Genomic DNA, 15,854 nt, shown 5'->3' with positions numbered 1-15,854 from the left:
ATAGAGATTGTAATAGGAATGTGTACTTAGGAGACCTAACCTAGCTGAGAGAATCAAAGGTGGTGTACCAATAGAAATGATAGTTAAGCTGACTTGTGAAAAATGAGTAAGCATTAGCCAGGCAGAAAGGAAGGGCAAATGTGTTTTCCCAGATGCTAGCAATGCGTGAGAGAGCTCCTGGAACATGGAAGTGAAGGAAGCCACTTCCCACTGGAAAGTGTTGAAGCTGAACAGATGAATACGGACATGGTCAGGAAGAGCTTTGTAACTAAATTAAGGAGCTGGATTTTTAACCTAAGAGCAGTGGGAAACCGGTGAATAGTTTTAAGCAGAGAAGAGGCATAATGAGATTCAGGTTTTAAAAATAGTCTCCAGGGGCGCCTGGGTGACTCACTCAGCTGAGCGTCCAACTTTAGCTCGGGTCATGGTCTCACAGCTTGTGAGTTCGAGCCCCACATAGGGCTCTGTGCTGACAGCTCAGAGCCTGGAGCCTGCTTCGGATTCTGTGTCTCCCTCTCTTTCTCTGCCCCTAACCCCCTCACATTCTGTCTCTGTCTCTCTCAAAAATAAATAAACATTAAAAAATAAAATGAAAATAGTCTCCAGACTTTCTAATAGTGTTCCTCTCTTAGTCCAAAAAAAAAAAAATGTTAGCATGTACTCCTAATTTTTATATGATTATTTATAAACTTTATCCACCTTGTACTGTACTCATTATGTATAGTATAATATGCACAAATAGAAATATAAGAACAACGAAATAAGTAATCAGTATTTTACAGATTTTTATTAACGGTGAAACTTCATAAAAAACTTACTAACATTTAGTGAGAAATATTATTTAATATGTTTCATTATTTAAAATCTTTTCCATTTTGAATCTGTATTCTCAGCTTTGATTCCAAGTTCACTTTATTTTAGTGCTTGATCTTAAAGGTTGTCATAACTGGAAATGATAGCTCATAAAGATAAGCAATTTAAGTGGAAATGTTTCATTGTCACTGTACCTTATGATTTAGTAATTTTTCAGTCTAATCCACTCGTTTTCATTGTACTTTACCTAGAAAAGTTCCATTTTTTCCTCTTGTTAAATAAATCAGCTGATGTTGACAACTGCTGCATTAGAACATTTTTTTAACAAATGGGGTTAACAAATGGCACTCTTTATTTGGAAGTTTTAATAGGCTAGAAAATCGTTTCAAATTTTTGAGTGGATAATAGGTTTTTAGACGATCTTTTTGAGGTATAATTTATAACCATATAGTTCACCTGCTTTAGGTACATAAATAAATCATTGATTTTTAGTAAATTTACATCATTGTGCAGCCATTACTACATCCAGTTTTGAACATTTCTATCATCCCACAGAGATTCTTCATACTCGTTTGTAGTTCATAAAAAAGTAAAGTTTTTATTCATGACACATTCATGTAATTTTCAGTAACAAAATTATGTATTAATGATAAATTTTCACATGTCTCTTTAATAACTAATGACATTTCTTTCTAAAAGTAGTTGATTTCTTACTCGTTTAAAAAAATATCATCCTTGGGGCGCCTGGGTGCCTCAGTCGGTTAAGCGTCCGACTTCAGCTCAGGTCACGATCTCGCAGTCCGTGAGTTCAAGCCCCGCGTCGGGCTCTGTGCTGACTGCTCAGAGCCTGGAGCCTGTTTCAGATTCTGTGTCTCCCTCTCTCTCTGACCCTCCCCCGTTCATGCTCTGTCTCTCTCTGTCTCAAAAATAAATAAACGTTAAAAAAAAAAAAAAATTAAAAAAAAAATATCACCCTCAACTTGAAGAACATATTGTATGTATTATTTTTTTAATGTCTATTTCAGCCACTTGTCACTTCTGAGAAGGACAGCTAATTTGGAATTCAGAATACTTGTCTTTTTTAAAAGTACCATTCATCTCTGACTTGAGTTGCTGTTAGGTGCTTGCCCACCGGATAACCAGCACTCCTTTTGTGTCCCTTGAAGATACTCATAGTCATTCTTTTTGTCACATAACAAAGTGTGGTTATGGTGCTACTGATATTTAAGTAGCACCATATTTTTTTATATTTTTATTTTTTATTTTTATTATATTGGTGATACCCTCTAGCATGTAAACTGCAATCTATTTTGATATATTAAATTTTAAAAAAACAATATTTTTCCTATTGTAGAAATTTCTGCCTATAATTTCATGCATATATTAAAAAATTAGTAAAATATAGTTTTTCATATTAGCTTATATAATCAACTCAGTATAAATATGAGTTTGACTATTTTCCCCCTACACCCCAATCATTTTACCAGTCCTTTGGAATATTAGATCCACTTTGGGGAAGACTAATGCAGAAAAATTGGTTGTATTGAGGTCAGTTGGGAGGCTGTTACGGTAGTTTAGATGTGAAATGATAATGGTAGCTTTGAAGGTGGTGAGGATGGGGAGAAGTGGACAAATATAAGAGATATTTAGGCCATAAAATCAATGGATGCTGGTGATTGCGTGATTGACTAAATGGAAAGGAAAGGGAGAAGTTAAAAGATGAGTCCCAGGTGTCTGACTAGAGCACATATATGAATGATGATAATATATATCGATAGAGTTGGTGAACACTGGAAGTGGGGAGAGAAAAGGGGAAATGAATCCGTTTGGGACATACTAAATATGAAGTGTTTATGGGACATCCAAGTGAAAAGGGTTGAGTACATTAATAGATTTAGAACATAGAAGGCAAATTTGTTAATTTGGGAGCACATGTGTGGAATTGCCCAGGGAATATGTATATGAGAAAAGAAGCCTTCTTTAAATGTATGAGTAAAATTGAACATTAAACAGGCATTTTTTTTGTTAAATTAAGGTTTTGTTTTGTCTTTTCCATTAGGAGTATATGGTGATGTACATCGAGTGAAGATTATGTTTAATAAGAAAGAAAATGCCTTGGTTCAGATGGCAGATGCAAGTCAAGCTCAGCTAGGTACTATGGTTAATAGTAGTAATGAAAGCCTCCTCCTTTTGTATGTGAATTTGCCTATAAAATAAATTTCTAGGTGGTAGGACTATCATTTTACTGAAGGGTACCTTCTTATGCAAATGTCTTCATTATTATTTGAGCCTACTTCTGGTTTAAGATTAAAAAAAGAGGGGCACCTGGGTGGCTCAGTGGGTTAGGCGTCTGACTCTTGATTTCGGCTGAGGTCATGATCTCACAGTTGTGAGATCGAGCCCCACATCAGGCTCTGTGCTGGCCATACAGCCTGCTTGGGACTCTTCTCTGCCTCTCTCTGCCCTTCTTCCTTTCAGGCTCAAACTCTCTTTCGGGGGCGGGGGGGGGGGGGGGGGAAGGTTAAAAAAATAATTGTTGCTCTTTGAAGTCTGAAGTTTATCTACTTTAACATATTGTTGATGTTTGGACCTTTATAAACTCTAGGTTTTTTCCATTAAGTATAAACTAATAAATGTGACTTTTTTTGTTGTTTCATTTAATTTTGTTTATTTATTTGTTTTTCTTCCAAATTAAGTTTTCTGTAACTGTTTCATGGCTTAAAAGTTTGAGCAAACTTCATAATAATGGTGTAAGAAAGTTGCATTCCATGGCCTTATAGTTCATAGTTACAGTGGCTCTTAAAATATTACTACTCAGATTTTTTTATTAAAAGAATGTGTTGCCAGGGGTGCTGGCTGGCTCAGTCGGTAGAGCATGCAACTCTTGATCTCAGGGTTATGAGTTCAAGTCACTTTGGGCATGGAGTCTGCTTTTAAAAACAAAAAACAATGTGTTGCTTGAGATTAAAATACTTTATTCAATAACCATTTCCTGAGTACTTGTTCTGTGCACTATGGAACTTTCTAGCACTCTGCTAGAAAGATAGTTATTTTTTGTTTAATTGCTTCTCTTTTCATCACAGTAAAGTCATTTAATACATTTCTATATGTAAGAGTTTTTGAATTTAAGACTATTATAACACCCAGAATTGGCAATATAATTTTAAATGATTAAATAAAAGAATTTAATGATAATTTAGACAAATTTTACAAGAACTTTATCTTAATACCCAAACTTTTCTTAATTTTCTTCTATGCACTAGCCATGAACCACCTGAGTGGGCAGAGACTTTACGGAAAAGTGCTTCGTGCTACACTGTCCAAACATCAGGCAGTTCAGCTTCCCCGAGAGGGACAAGAAGACCAAGGTCTGACTAAGGATTTTAGCAATAGTCCTTTGCATCGCTTTAAAAAACCTGGCTCTAAAAACTTCCAGAATATTTTTCCACCATCAGCCACTCTGCATCTTTCCAACATCCCGTATGTACCTAATTAATTATTATTCATTTAGATGATTAACAGTCTACAGTATATGGTTTGGGAGAGGTAGAAACTCTGAAATTATTGTAACGTAGCATTTGTCCTAGTCACCAATTTCTCATAAGATTACTTATTTACCATCATGTCTTAAAGTCATATCTCTAGTCATACACCAAAAGTGAAAGATAAGTTTCTTTCCAAATGGAGAATTAGCAACTAGTTACCTTTCAGTTATAAAAGGGCATAAAATAAGTTTATGCAGAAATATTCCATTGGTACATACTTGTTCATCCCTTTGTATAGAAGTAAAGAATTAATTAACATAACAAACTCAAATAATTTATGTGTCTAATATGGTAAAAATGAATTTTCTATTCTTTATCTACAAGTTGCAAAACCATGCATATGTTAATTACTCTGGGACACATGGGTGGCTCAGTCAGTTAAGCATTTGGACTCTTACTTTTGACTCACATCGTGAAGTCAGGGTTTGTGAGTTTGAGCCCCGCACCAGGCTCCACAATGGCAGCACAGAGCCTGCTTGGGATTCTCTCTCCCTCTCTCTGCCCACCCCACCCCCGCACCTCGTGCATGTGCGCATTTCTTCTCTCTCTCTCTCTCTCTCTCTCTCTCTCTCTCTCTCTCTTTCTCAAAATAAAAAATAAGCTTTTAAAAAAATAGGGGTGCCTGGGTGGCTCAGTCAGTTGAGTGTCCAACTTTGGCTCAGGTCGTGATCTCACAGTTTGTGAGTTCAAGCCCTGCATCAGGTTTGCTGCTATCAGCATAGAGCCCGCTTTAGCTCCTTGGATCCTCTGTGTCCCTCTCTCCATCCCTTCTCCACTCCTGCGGTCTTTCTCTCAAAAATAAAATAAATAATTTTTTAAATGTTTATAAAAGCTAAAAATTACTTTATTGTGACTACTCCATTTTAACCAGTGTTGTAGGAGACTTGTTCTTTAGTCATCATCTTTTTTTTTTTTTTTAAGTTTATTTATTTATTTTTGAGACAGAGACAGCTGAGTGGGGAAGGAGCAGAGAGCAAGGGAGAGAGAGAATCCCAAGCAGGGTCTGCACTCTAAGCACATATGAAGATGGCAGTTGTATATAACTTAATCTAATACATGAAAAGAGAATAAACTTTGGAAAGAGTGGCGTTGTGTATGGCCATGTGTGTAGAAATTTAAAGACTTGAGGGAATGGAGAAGGGTAAAAAAGTTCTAGAACATTATTGAGAATGAGAATGGGGATGAATAGGAATAGAAAGTAATCACCCAAAATAATGTTGAGTGCTCAGGCTGCCAGCTAGTCTCTGGGTAGGCTACCTGAAGGAACCTTGAATCTGAATTGGACGATGGCTCAAATCTCATGCCAGCTAAGAAACTGGAGGAGTCCCTTAAAAAATCTCTAGGTTATGTGGATCTAGAAATGTAGCAGCTCATCATTATGGAGACAGAGCGACAACATATTTGGATACCAGGGCAGGCTCTTGTCATTATTACCTTCTTAAATACATTATCTAGGGGCTGGTCTCAGGTTGCAGCCTACATAGGATGTGTAGGCAGAAGAGGGAGAGGACATTAATATTTTCTGAACCATCTACCAAGTTCTGGGCACCATGCTGGCAATTTACATTTGTTACCTCATTTAATCTCCATATAATAACCTTTTAAAAATTGTTTATTCATTTTTGAGAGATAGTGTGCACGAGAGCAGGGGAGGGACAGAGAGAGGGGGACAGAGAATCCATAGCAGGCTCTGCACGGACAGCAGAGAGCCTGATGCAGGGTTTGAACTCACAGACCAGGAGATCATGACTTGAGCCAGTCAGATGCTTAATTGACTGAGCCACTAAGGTGCCCCCATTTTAACCATTTTTGAATGTGCAGTTTGATGTACATTCACATTAAGTACATTCAGATTGTACAACCATCACCTCTGTCCATCTCCAGATTCTTGTCATTATCCCAAATTGAAACTCTGTACCCATTAAGAGTAATTCCCCATTTCCCTCTACTCTCCAGTCCTTGGTAACCACTATTGTTTCTTTCTTTCTCTGTGAATTCATACCTAAAAACCTTTGAAATAAAGTCATTTGTTTCATTTTATCAGTGAAACTCAGGTTAAGTACCTTACTCAAGGTCATACACCAAATGAATGGGAAATAGAATGTGAACTCAGATCTGTCTCCATGCAGAACCAATCATTGTCCTCCTGCACCATCCTTACTGGCAGTTATGAGATGAGATACAGTGTTCTTAAGACAGTATGGCAGTTAAATCATCTCATAAGAAATCAGTGAATAGGACAACTGCTATGTTGGAATAATTTAGTCAGTTGACTCTTATGTGATAGGCCACTATATTAGTTATCTAAAATGTTTATTAGCTGATACTGTTACTGTGATTCAGGAATCCAGAGTGGCTTAGCTGGTTAGTTTTAACTTAGAGTGTCTCAAAAATTTGAAGGTTTAACTGGGGCTACAGGATCCACTTTCAAGGTGGCTCACTTACTTATGAATCTAGTTGTTGACAGGCAGCCTCAGTTCCTTGCCACAAAGGACTTCTCCATATGGGTGTTTGAGCATCCCTCTGAAAGAGTAGCTGGTTTCTTCCAGAGCTGATGATTCAAGGGAGGGCAGGGTGGGAATTGCAATGTCTCTTAGCCTTAGAAGTCTAACACGTCAGGACCCCTGGGTGGCTCTGTTGGTTAAATGTCCAACTTCAGCTCAGGTCATGATCTCGCAGTCGGTGAGTTCAAGTCCAGCGTCAGGCTCTGTGCTGACAGCTCAGAGCCTGGAACCTGCTTTGGATACTGTGTCTCCCTCTCTGTCTGGCCCTCCTCCACTCATGCTCTGTCTCTGCCTCTCAAAAATGAATAAACGTTAAAAAAAAGAAGTCAAACATAGCCTTTCTATGGTACCCTAAAGGTTACAGAGGACATCTCTTCCTTATGGAAGAGGAGTATCTAAAGGCCTTGAATACTAGGAGGCAATAGTAGTGAGGGGAGGGGGAAGCATCTTAGAGCCTGACTCCCACATACATGTATTCAGAATTATCCTAAAAGCCATTAAAAATGTAGACATCTGGTCAAGAGCCAACAAGTCAGAACTGGGAAGTAATTTTGGAAACACTAGAAGTAGTTTTGGAAATACCATTAACATTAATTACTGAAGCCAGTGGTATGGGTAATTATCGCTTTAAAAGAAATACAGATAGATTTTCTTGTTCTTTAAATACCTGCCCGTGTTTTTAAAAAATTTTTTAACGTTTCTTTATTTTTGAGAGAGAGAGCACAAGCAGGGGAGAGGCAGAGAGAGAAGGAGACAGAGTCTGAAGCAGGCTTCAGGCTCTGAGCTGTCAGCACAGAGTCTGACGCAGGGCTTGAGCCCATGAACCATGATATCATGACCTGAGCTGAAGTCGGATGCTTAACTGACTGAACCACCCAGGTGCCCCAATACCTGCCCGTATTTTATGCAAAAGATTTTAGACCAAATTACATTGTTTTAGAACATGTATGTGTCAACTTTGAACATCTTTCAGGGCAGTTCCAAAAGCCCTTTCAGGGCTTTATTGTCTTAGAAATGTGAGATACTCTGAAGATTTGACAATTGAAAATTAATCTTTGGTTCATTTGAGAACTGGGGCTAAGATAGTTGACACTCTCTGTGATGTTTTCACAGCCCTTCTGTTACAGTGGATGATCTGAAGAACCTTTTCACAGAAGCTGGGTGTTCAGTGAAGGCTTTTAAATTCTTTCAGTAAGTCCATGCTTTCAAGAAATACATTATTTTAAGTGGTGTGCAAATTTTAAAGGTAGTTCAATGAAGTCTTCTAAGGTTGGGGAGATTTGTGGGTAAAATTAATTCTACATACTTTTTATATTTCTTCCATTATTTTCAGGAAAGATCGCAAAATGGCACTCATTCAGTTGGGATCTGTGGAAGAAGCAATCCAGGCCCTCATTGAACTTCATAACCATGACCTTGGAGAAAATCATCACCTCAGAGTTTCCTTCTCAAAATCTACAATCTGATTTTTCTGTGAATTTTTCTCCTAAGACTGGACCATAATTTCAGTAAAACCTTCAGACATAGACTGAAGCAACTCAAGACCAATTCTGCCTCTTTCACAAAAATAACTCTGAGTTTGATATCCAAGTATATTCAGAAAATTAAGGGACGTTCTTTTTTTCCATTTTTCCCCCTTGCCAGTATGTGATCAAAGGTTCGTTTTTTCCTTTGTACCTTAGTGTCTATGAAAATAACCTTCAGGAAAAAAAAAAAAAAATCAGGAAAAGAATTTTTTTAATAATTTAATTCCCTGTATTAAATTGGATTTCAAGAGGACAGTCTTTCTTTTAGTTTGGGTCCAGATCAGCCTTATACACCATTTCTAAACTCCTTTGTACTTTGGAAAAATTTAAACATACAGGCTTTTAAAATTACAACAAAGTTTTTAACTTTATGATTCAGAAGTTCGACCCCTATAGGAAATTATGTTCACTTCTAAATTATATCGGTTGTTAGGCATATATTGATAGGTATTATACATAAACAAATTGGGTTGTATTGGAAGAAAATTTATAAACTTGCACATTTTCTTTCAATTGTTTCTTTTTTTCACTGTAAGACACTCCTTTAAAGAATACATATCTTTAATTTTTTAAGACTATTTGGAGAAATGAAGTGTCTCAGTTGTCCCCAAAGGAAATTAAGTGGAATCCAAGATCTGTTAAGGTGTCAAAAGAAATAGTAATTTTATGAGGAAAAATCATGGTTTAATTTTCAAAATGATACTATTTGCCGAGTAATATGATCTTCGAAAATTTAAAAAGAAAAATAATCCTACTTATAAACTACTTTTTTATAATTGTTTTCAGAAAAAAAAGTTTACAAGGAAAATATTCAGGTCTATCATATGGTTTGACAGATTTTTTAAAAGTTATTTTTGGTAAGGTCTTCTTTTAGAAAAAAATTAATCTCAAGGGTTTTTTGTACCACTATAATCTCTAATACTTATTCAGAATTACTGTGTATTTACTTAATTTCTTATTATGTGCCTTATTATGTGCTTATGATACAATAGGTTAGAATTTTATCTAAGTATCTTGAAAGCTATATTGTGGGCTTGGTGAGCATTTCGTTTTTTCTTTCCCTGTTTTGGTAAGGATTTTAAAGTTTTTTCATTGCAATTTTAAGTGGTTTTCAATAAGTAATCGTTTTTATTCAAATTTTTGGTGCTTTGGTGCAGAGATGGGGTGGGGAAGGGTGAATGGTTTGGGGAATAACTCAGTTGCACACCTGTAGGCCTCTTCACTTCGTGACCAATAGCGGTCATTGCCAGTTATAGCATACCAGTTTGGGACTATAAAATATAATTTCAGTTTCTGAATCTTGTCTAACCTTTATCACCCATTAGAATTTGTCTCAGGATTACTTGGTTTTTCTCAGTACAGTGCGATGCTTTTCTTTGTTAATGTAACTTTATTACTAAGTGTCCACATTATATGGGGTATGAGAAGGTGGGTCCTTTCTCATACTCTGTCCCTTTCTCTTTTTGGTTGAGTGTAAGAATGCATTTTGATGTTACTTCAGTGATTCTATAATGTAAAATTATTTCTTTTTAATAAGAAACTTTGCATTTGTTCATTATTTTTTCAATGCTTGATTAGATTTTTTTAAAGCAGAATTTGTCATAGGGGTCATTTTTGTCCATCCCTTTTACACTTTTCAGATTCTCAGAGTAGCTCATCTCACCTTTAAAAAGAATATCTCAACTTCTTTACTATATTGCAGCCATTAATTCGAATGTTGGAAGATTTTTACAAAAGAAATTTTACAGAAAATTGGAGACTACAAAAGATACTATAGGTTATAAAAAACAATTCACTTCACACTGAGGAGCAGGTATGTGATAGACTAGGAAGGAGGCCACTGAATTGAGATTCATTTCAAATGAATCCATTTTAGCATTGGCTGAATAGATAGTAATAATTAGCTATATAGTTTTTATTTGTTTCACTTTACAAAATGTGTGTTTACACATTTTTACCCCTCTGGTGAGAGGGGAGAGGAAAAAAAACAACTTTTTTTTTTTGAGAAATCTCCCCAAATTTGCTTCTTTTTTCCTTCCATACAGGCACTGTTATAATTTCCAGTGTCACATTTATTGGATTATTTTGTTTGCTTTGAGTTAGGAATTACTGTGTAATTTTAATTCATGATTCTCATAACATTTAGTGTCAGTGTAGCAGAAAGGAGATAGTAATAGTGTTGAATGTTAATTTTGAAGTAGGGAATGGCCTTTAAATCTGAGAGAGAACATTTGAATCTTTTTCAGGGATGTGTGTGTGTGTGTGTGTGTGTGTGTGTGTGTGTGTGTGTAGGTATGTATACATATACATGCACTCTTCTAATGTACATACATATACACATTACATACATTTTAATTTATTGACAAAATCAAATTAAGATTTGGAAAAGTGAGATATTCTTGTCTAAAACAGTATGTTTGAAATCTTCAATTTGTGTCTGAAATTAGCTGTAGTGCATGGATATTGCCCATATTGAGTTATTTACTATTTGAATTATAGAGGTCTACAGTATTTGTTGGCATAGTTTCTGTAGAGAGATTTAAAGATATCAGGGTGGTGGAAAAACTAGATCTTCATACTTTTGTTTTGGCATACATTTATTCAGTATCTTCTAAGCAATGTTTATTTTCACTGTTGAGCTGTCATAATATCCTATTTTTAAGTTTATTTACTTTATTTTAAGGACTATTGTCTTAATCACTTTTGGAGGTGTCTTGACTTGTACACAAAGTATATATATTCAGGTCTTCAAAAAATAGCAGTACACGTTCAGCAATAGCAATGTATGCCAAAAAGTTTGAGATTTAAATAACTTGCATAGCAGTAAAATGTGTTTTATGTGAGATACAAATAGAAAAATGACCCAGTATCTTAATATCTTAATCAATAACTTACTGAAGAATATCAGAATTCCCCAGTAACTCCGATAGAATGCCATATAGTCTTTAAAAGTAAATATTATGATGTTATTTTTCGTAATGTTTCTTATTCTGTAGTTAAAAGTTGCAGATCTCACAATTTTTAGAGACATAATTTCTGCCTGCCTAATTCCTTAAGGGAGCAATGTCTTATTTGGCTCCACCTAGGATGGTGATCATTGGTTCTGCTTCAGATGATAAAGAGATAACTCTCATAAATGTCATTAGGCAGTGGAATTTATATAATGAATATATTATCATGTAATTTTTGGTCCCACTAAATATTTTTGGGCAGAAGGTGACAAGCTCAAAAGTATGTGTTTTTCCCCCCCTTGAGTCACTTAAAAACCCTAAGTTTGCCAAACTATCAATCTATCTCTTAGAAAACCTAATGTGTACTGCTATTTTTAAACCAAAAAGACAGCATGACTATGCGTAAAAGCATTTTTCTTAGCCTTTCGTCTTGATCAGTCGTTAACAAGAATAAAACTGCCAGACTTAAAATATTCTATTATTGTGCTAAAAAAATACAATTTAGATTGCACAGAAGTTTTCCTTTAAAGAAAATAGAACTCAGCTGTCCTTCAAAAGAGCTGTGTTGTTATCTACAAGACTATTTGCAGTCTTTTTTCACAGCAAATTCTAACAGTTATGAATGGTTTAAAGAGTAGAAAATTACTAAAATATTAGTGGGGGGTTTTATAGAGGGAAGAAAACAAAACAGGACCAAAGTTTATGTGCCTTCTTCAGTAGTCTTAATTGACCTTTTCTTCCTATTTGAGACTAAGGTAGTTATCAGTATTCTGGTTTTCAGGAAATATGTACTATAAAGTTTTAAAAGAATGTTATCTCACAGACTATTCATACAAGCAAAGAATTGTAACTGTAGAAATGAGGTTTCAGTTACACTTCTGCCTTTATCACATGATATTCATTATATAGCATTGTGCAGGTCCAAGAATGAGCCGCTCTAAATCTCTGTGGTCGTCATTTTTGTTTTTGTAACCTGAGGCATATGTTCCAGAAAACAGGGATATTTGTCTGGTCCAGTGACCTTGGTGATAATAGTCATGATCGAAAGCTGCTTATAGCAAGCTTAAGTCAGCACTGTAAACAGATTTTGTTTTTGTTGTTGTTATTTTCAGTTTTTGAATCTATGTAGTAGTTGTATTAACAAATATTTAAATAGATATTTTTGATGTCATTTAAAAAACAAAACATGCTCTGGCCTTTTCCCCCCTTACCATTGTTACCCAGATCTTTTAAAAATTCATCCCATATCCAGAAAGTACTAATTACAGATTGCTGACCAAGCAAAGTTTTGCATCAAAATGTCACCTCATTGCTCTGACCAAAGACTTAACTGTTCTGGTTTTAACTCCTCTCATTAAGCATTTTTTCCCAAGCTCCTTTCTGCAAGAAGACCCAGTGCAAAGCGGCCTTTACTTTCTACTTCCTATTGGTGAATAGACTACTTAGAGAAAATGGGAGTATAAATGTGAACAGAATGGATTAGGATGACAAGGGTTTGATGGGCATTTTCAGTACTGTATTTAAGAAAAAAAAAAATAGCACAGCTAGGAGCCTCTGACATTGTCTTGTGTTTTATGTGGTCTGTTCATAAAATTCCCTTTTTCAGTTTATAAGAATGTTCATCTAACAGAAGAAGATGCTGTAAATATTTGTAACAACATTTTTTTTAACCAGGCCAAAAAAGAAGAAAAAAAAAAAGGTTTTTGGGAACAAGTTAACATATAAAGTGGTTTTATATAAAACATCAATTGTCTTGTATATTTTGATAAGCAGCAGTACCAGCTTTCATTTGTAACACAGTTTGTGGCGTTGGAAGAAGAGGATTCTGTGATTAAGTGAATTATGTTATAAATGCAAAGAGAAGATAAAATATTAAAAAACATATTTTCTAAATGCGTAGTGCATGGTTAATTCAAGCTTCTGTACACTACAGTATATTCCATTTTCGTTCAGTTTGTATATTTGCTGACAATTACTTGGTATCTCTAATCTCTTTTCCTAACAAGTATAGCATTGTAGCATGCCTTTTAATAAATGTCATGACATCTGTACTCTCTTAAAATTTTTCTGTGTTCTTGTGTCTGTACTTTGGGTTTCTTCTTGTCTTACTTGTAATTCTAATGATGTCATATTTTCTTTTCTTTTTCATAGCCATCCATCTAAACTTGTCATAGTTAGGGATCATAGCAAGCACATATTCATACAACTTTAAAAACTGATGAAACCCTAAGTCTGCTAACCACCTCTCTTTTAATTAATTAAGGAATGATTTTTAATTATGAGGGGCATAGTGCTTTTCTAATAGTCCTACAATGCAACAACTTCTATGGCCCTCTCCCTGTAGCGCAAGCATATTGGCACACTTGCATGAGTTCTCTTTCTCTCTCCTCTCTCCCTTTCTCCACCTTTCTGTGTAAGTGTCTAACACGCACAACTCTTCATATAAATGCGATTGCCAAACAAGAGTTGGAACACTTTTTCCAGTTCGGTTTTTGGCTTCCTGTGGGATTAGTATACATACTTGAAACGTGAGGTGTCATTCCAGACCAAATTTGTGTTGCTTTTAGTTAAAAGGTAACACAGCTACAGCTGCCTATATATTGCTTTTACTTAGACAAAAGTATTATTTCTGTGTTCTTTAAAAACCTATTGGATTGTAGGAGTTTTCTTTAATCTTTTACTAAGGATCTTTTGGAAGTGGGAATTTATTTTTAATGGGATAGGAAATTAGGTAACCACTATTGATCTTTGCTGGCTAGCCTGTAAAATCTCTTGTATCCGTAAATGTAATTACTTTTTTTTTTTCCAGCATTACAGACATTTTTATCAACAAAAGATAAAATAACACTATGGCCAAATGAGGTTTTAAACTTGCTTTTCTGTGAAATGCTCATTTACACAGTAGAGGGCTTACAACCATCCCTGAGTCATGTAGTTTGGAAATAAATGGATCTAAGAGACCACCTAGTTCAGTTTACACTTTTTAAAGATCAGCAGTGCAGAGAAGGAAGTGACCGGCCCAAGGCCACGTGACAGTTAATTGCAGAATCTGGACTAGAACCCAGGACTCTTTGGCATTACTCAGTACTCAGTGTTGCCCCTAGGGGTTCTGTCCTGCCAACTGTTAGGATTGTGATCTTGAATGTCTGTATGCAGGATTGAGGTACTTATATGCTGTTCTGGAAACTACTAAGACCAATTTGAAAGCATTGCATAGTGGTGGGGGTGTTTCTGCTGAAGAGTAAAAAAAATGCTTACCTCCTTTTGAAAAGTTTAAGCTGAAAATGTAATTACAAGTTGCAAGTTTGAGAACTCTTACAAACAGTTGCTGTTTGTATTACTTTGCTAGGGCTGACATGACAAAGTACCACAGACTAGGTGACTTAAACAAAAATTAATTTTCTTAATTCTGGAGACTGAAGTTTCAGATCAAGGTGTCAGCAGGGTTGATTTCTCCTGAGACCTCTTTCCTTGGCTTATAGATGGCCATCCTCTCCCCATGCCTTGACATGGTCTTTCCTCTCTTGTGTAAATGTGGAATGTCAGCCTAAATCCATAAACCAAATAGTCTTAAACTCTTGCCTTCAATAGCAAGCCCCCAGAATGGATCCCAAGGCCTCTCTAGGCAATTCTAGTCTGAATACACGTGGCTAAAACTATCCTATAGCTAATTATTAATATGTAGGAACATATACACTGCAATAATTATCTAGTTTTCACTTTTTTTAAAGATTTTTTTAAGGTTTTTTTTTTTTTTTTTTTATTTACTTATTTTAAAAGAGGGAGAAAGAGCATAAGCAGGGAAGGGGCAGTGAGAGAGAATCCCAAGCAGGCTCCACACTGTCAGCGCAGAGCCCAAGGCTAGGCTCAAACCTAGCCGTGAGATCATGACCTGAGTCGAAACCAAGAGTTGGACACTTAACCGACTGAGCCCCTCTTCACTTTTAGAAATGAGCCATTTCAGAGCAGTGACCATTTCTAAGATATACCAATACTAGAAGGACAGTTGAAGAAATCAGAGGACACCATCAAAGCTATGTCAGATTTTTAATGACCAACATTTGTTGATTGAACTAGGACTGAAAATTGAATTTAGGAATAGTTCAAAGTGTTAAACTCCACTCTTTGCAACCTGAGTGATTGTTCCTACATCATCAATTTTTTTTTTCTGTTCTCCTATTTCAGCTTTTAGTGGGAATTCATCACTGTGTGTTTCTAGCAAAATATACTGAACTGATAAAATTCTAATAATTTTGTTGGAAATACTACACTTACAAGCCATCGGGTTTGAATGTAGAACTTTCAACTCTGCTGGTACAAAGAAAGTATAGTTCACCAGGAAAAATTAATAATTCTGATGTTCCATGCAGGGCCATTTAACCAAATGAAAGCTGGTATTAGTTGTATTAATTAAAGTAAACTTTAAGGCATCAGGCATTATTAGAGAGAAAGAGATTTCATAATGATCTATAAAATGGAATACTTTATAGTTACGCAAAATATGTAATAAAACTG

The 15,854-nt window shown here is 35.6% G+C and overlaps 1 protein-coding gene across 12 annotated transcripts in view; it reads left to right on the top strand.

Annotated features, from left to right (window-relative positions):
* The window catches only part of PTBP3 (polypyrimidine tract binding protein 3), a 145,461-nt gene that overhangs the window by 112,362 nt on the left and 17,245 nt on the right, over nt 1-15,854 (top strand). For 10 of the 12 annotated variants that reach the window (XM_060609002.3, XM_060609000.3, XM_060608999.3 and 7 more), the window contains 4 exons: nt 2,873-2,965; nt 4,077-4,293; nt 7,976-8,053; nt 8,196-13,232. In XM_060609002.3, coding sequence (XP_060464985.1) covers nt 2,873-2,965; nt 4,077-4,293; nt 7,976-8,053; nt 8,196-8,328 — 521 coding nt within the window. In that variant the 3' untranslated portion in view covers nt 8,329-13,232. Of the gene's footprint in view, nt 1-2,872; nt 2,966-4,076; nt 4,294-7,975; nt 8,054-8,195; nt 13,233-15,854 lie in introns of those variants that run through there. The other 2 variants (XR_013551697.1, XR_014135969.1) reach the window with 1 other exon arrangement.

The sequence above is a fragment of the Panthera onca genome, chromosome D4, assembly GCF_046562875.1.
Source record: "Panthera onca isolate mPanOnc1 chromosome D4, mPanOnc1 haplotype 2, whole genome shotgun sequence".
In the NCBI taxonomy this organism is placed as follows: Eukaryota; Metazoa; Chordata; class Mammalia; order Carnivora; family Felidae; genus Panthera; species Panthera onca.
The sequence above is the reverse complement of the archived record's forward strand: the minus strand, read 5'-3'. Positions and strand labels throughout refer to the sequence as shown.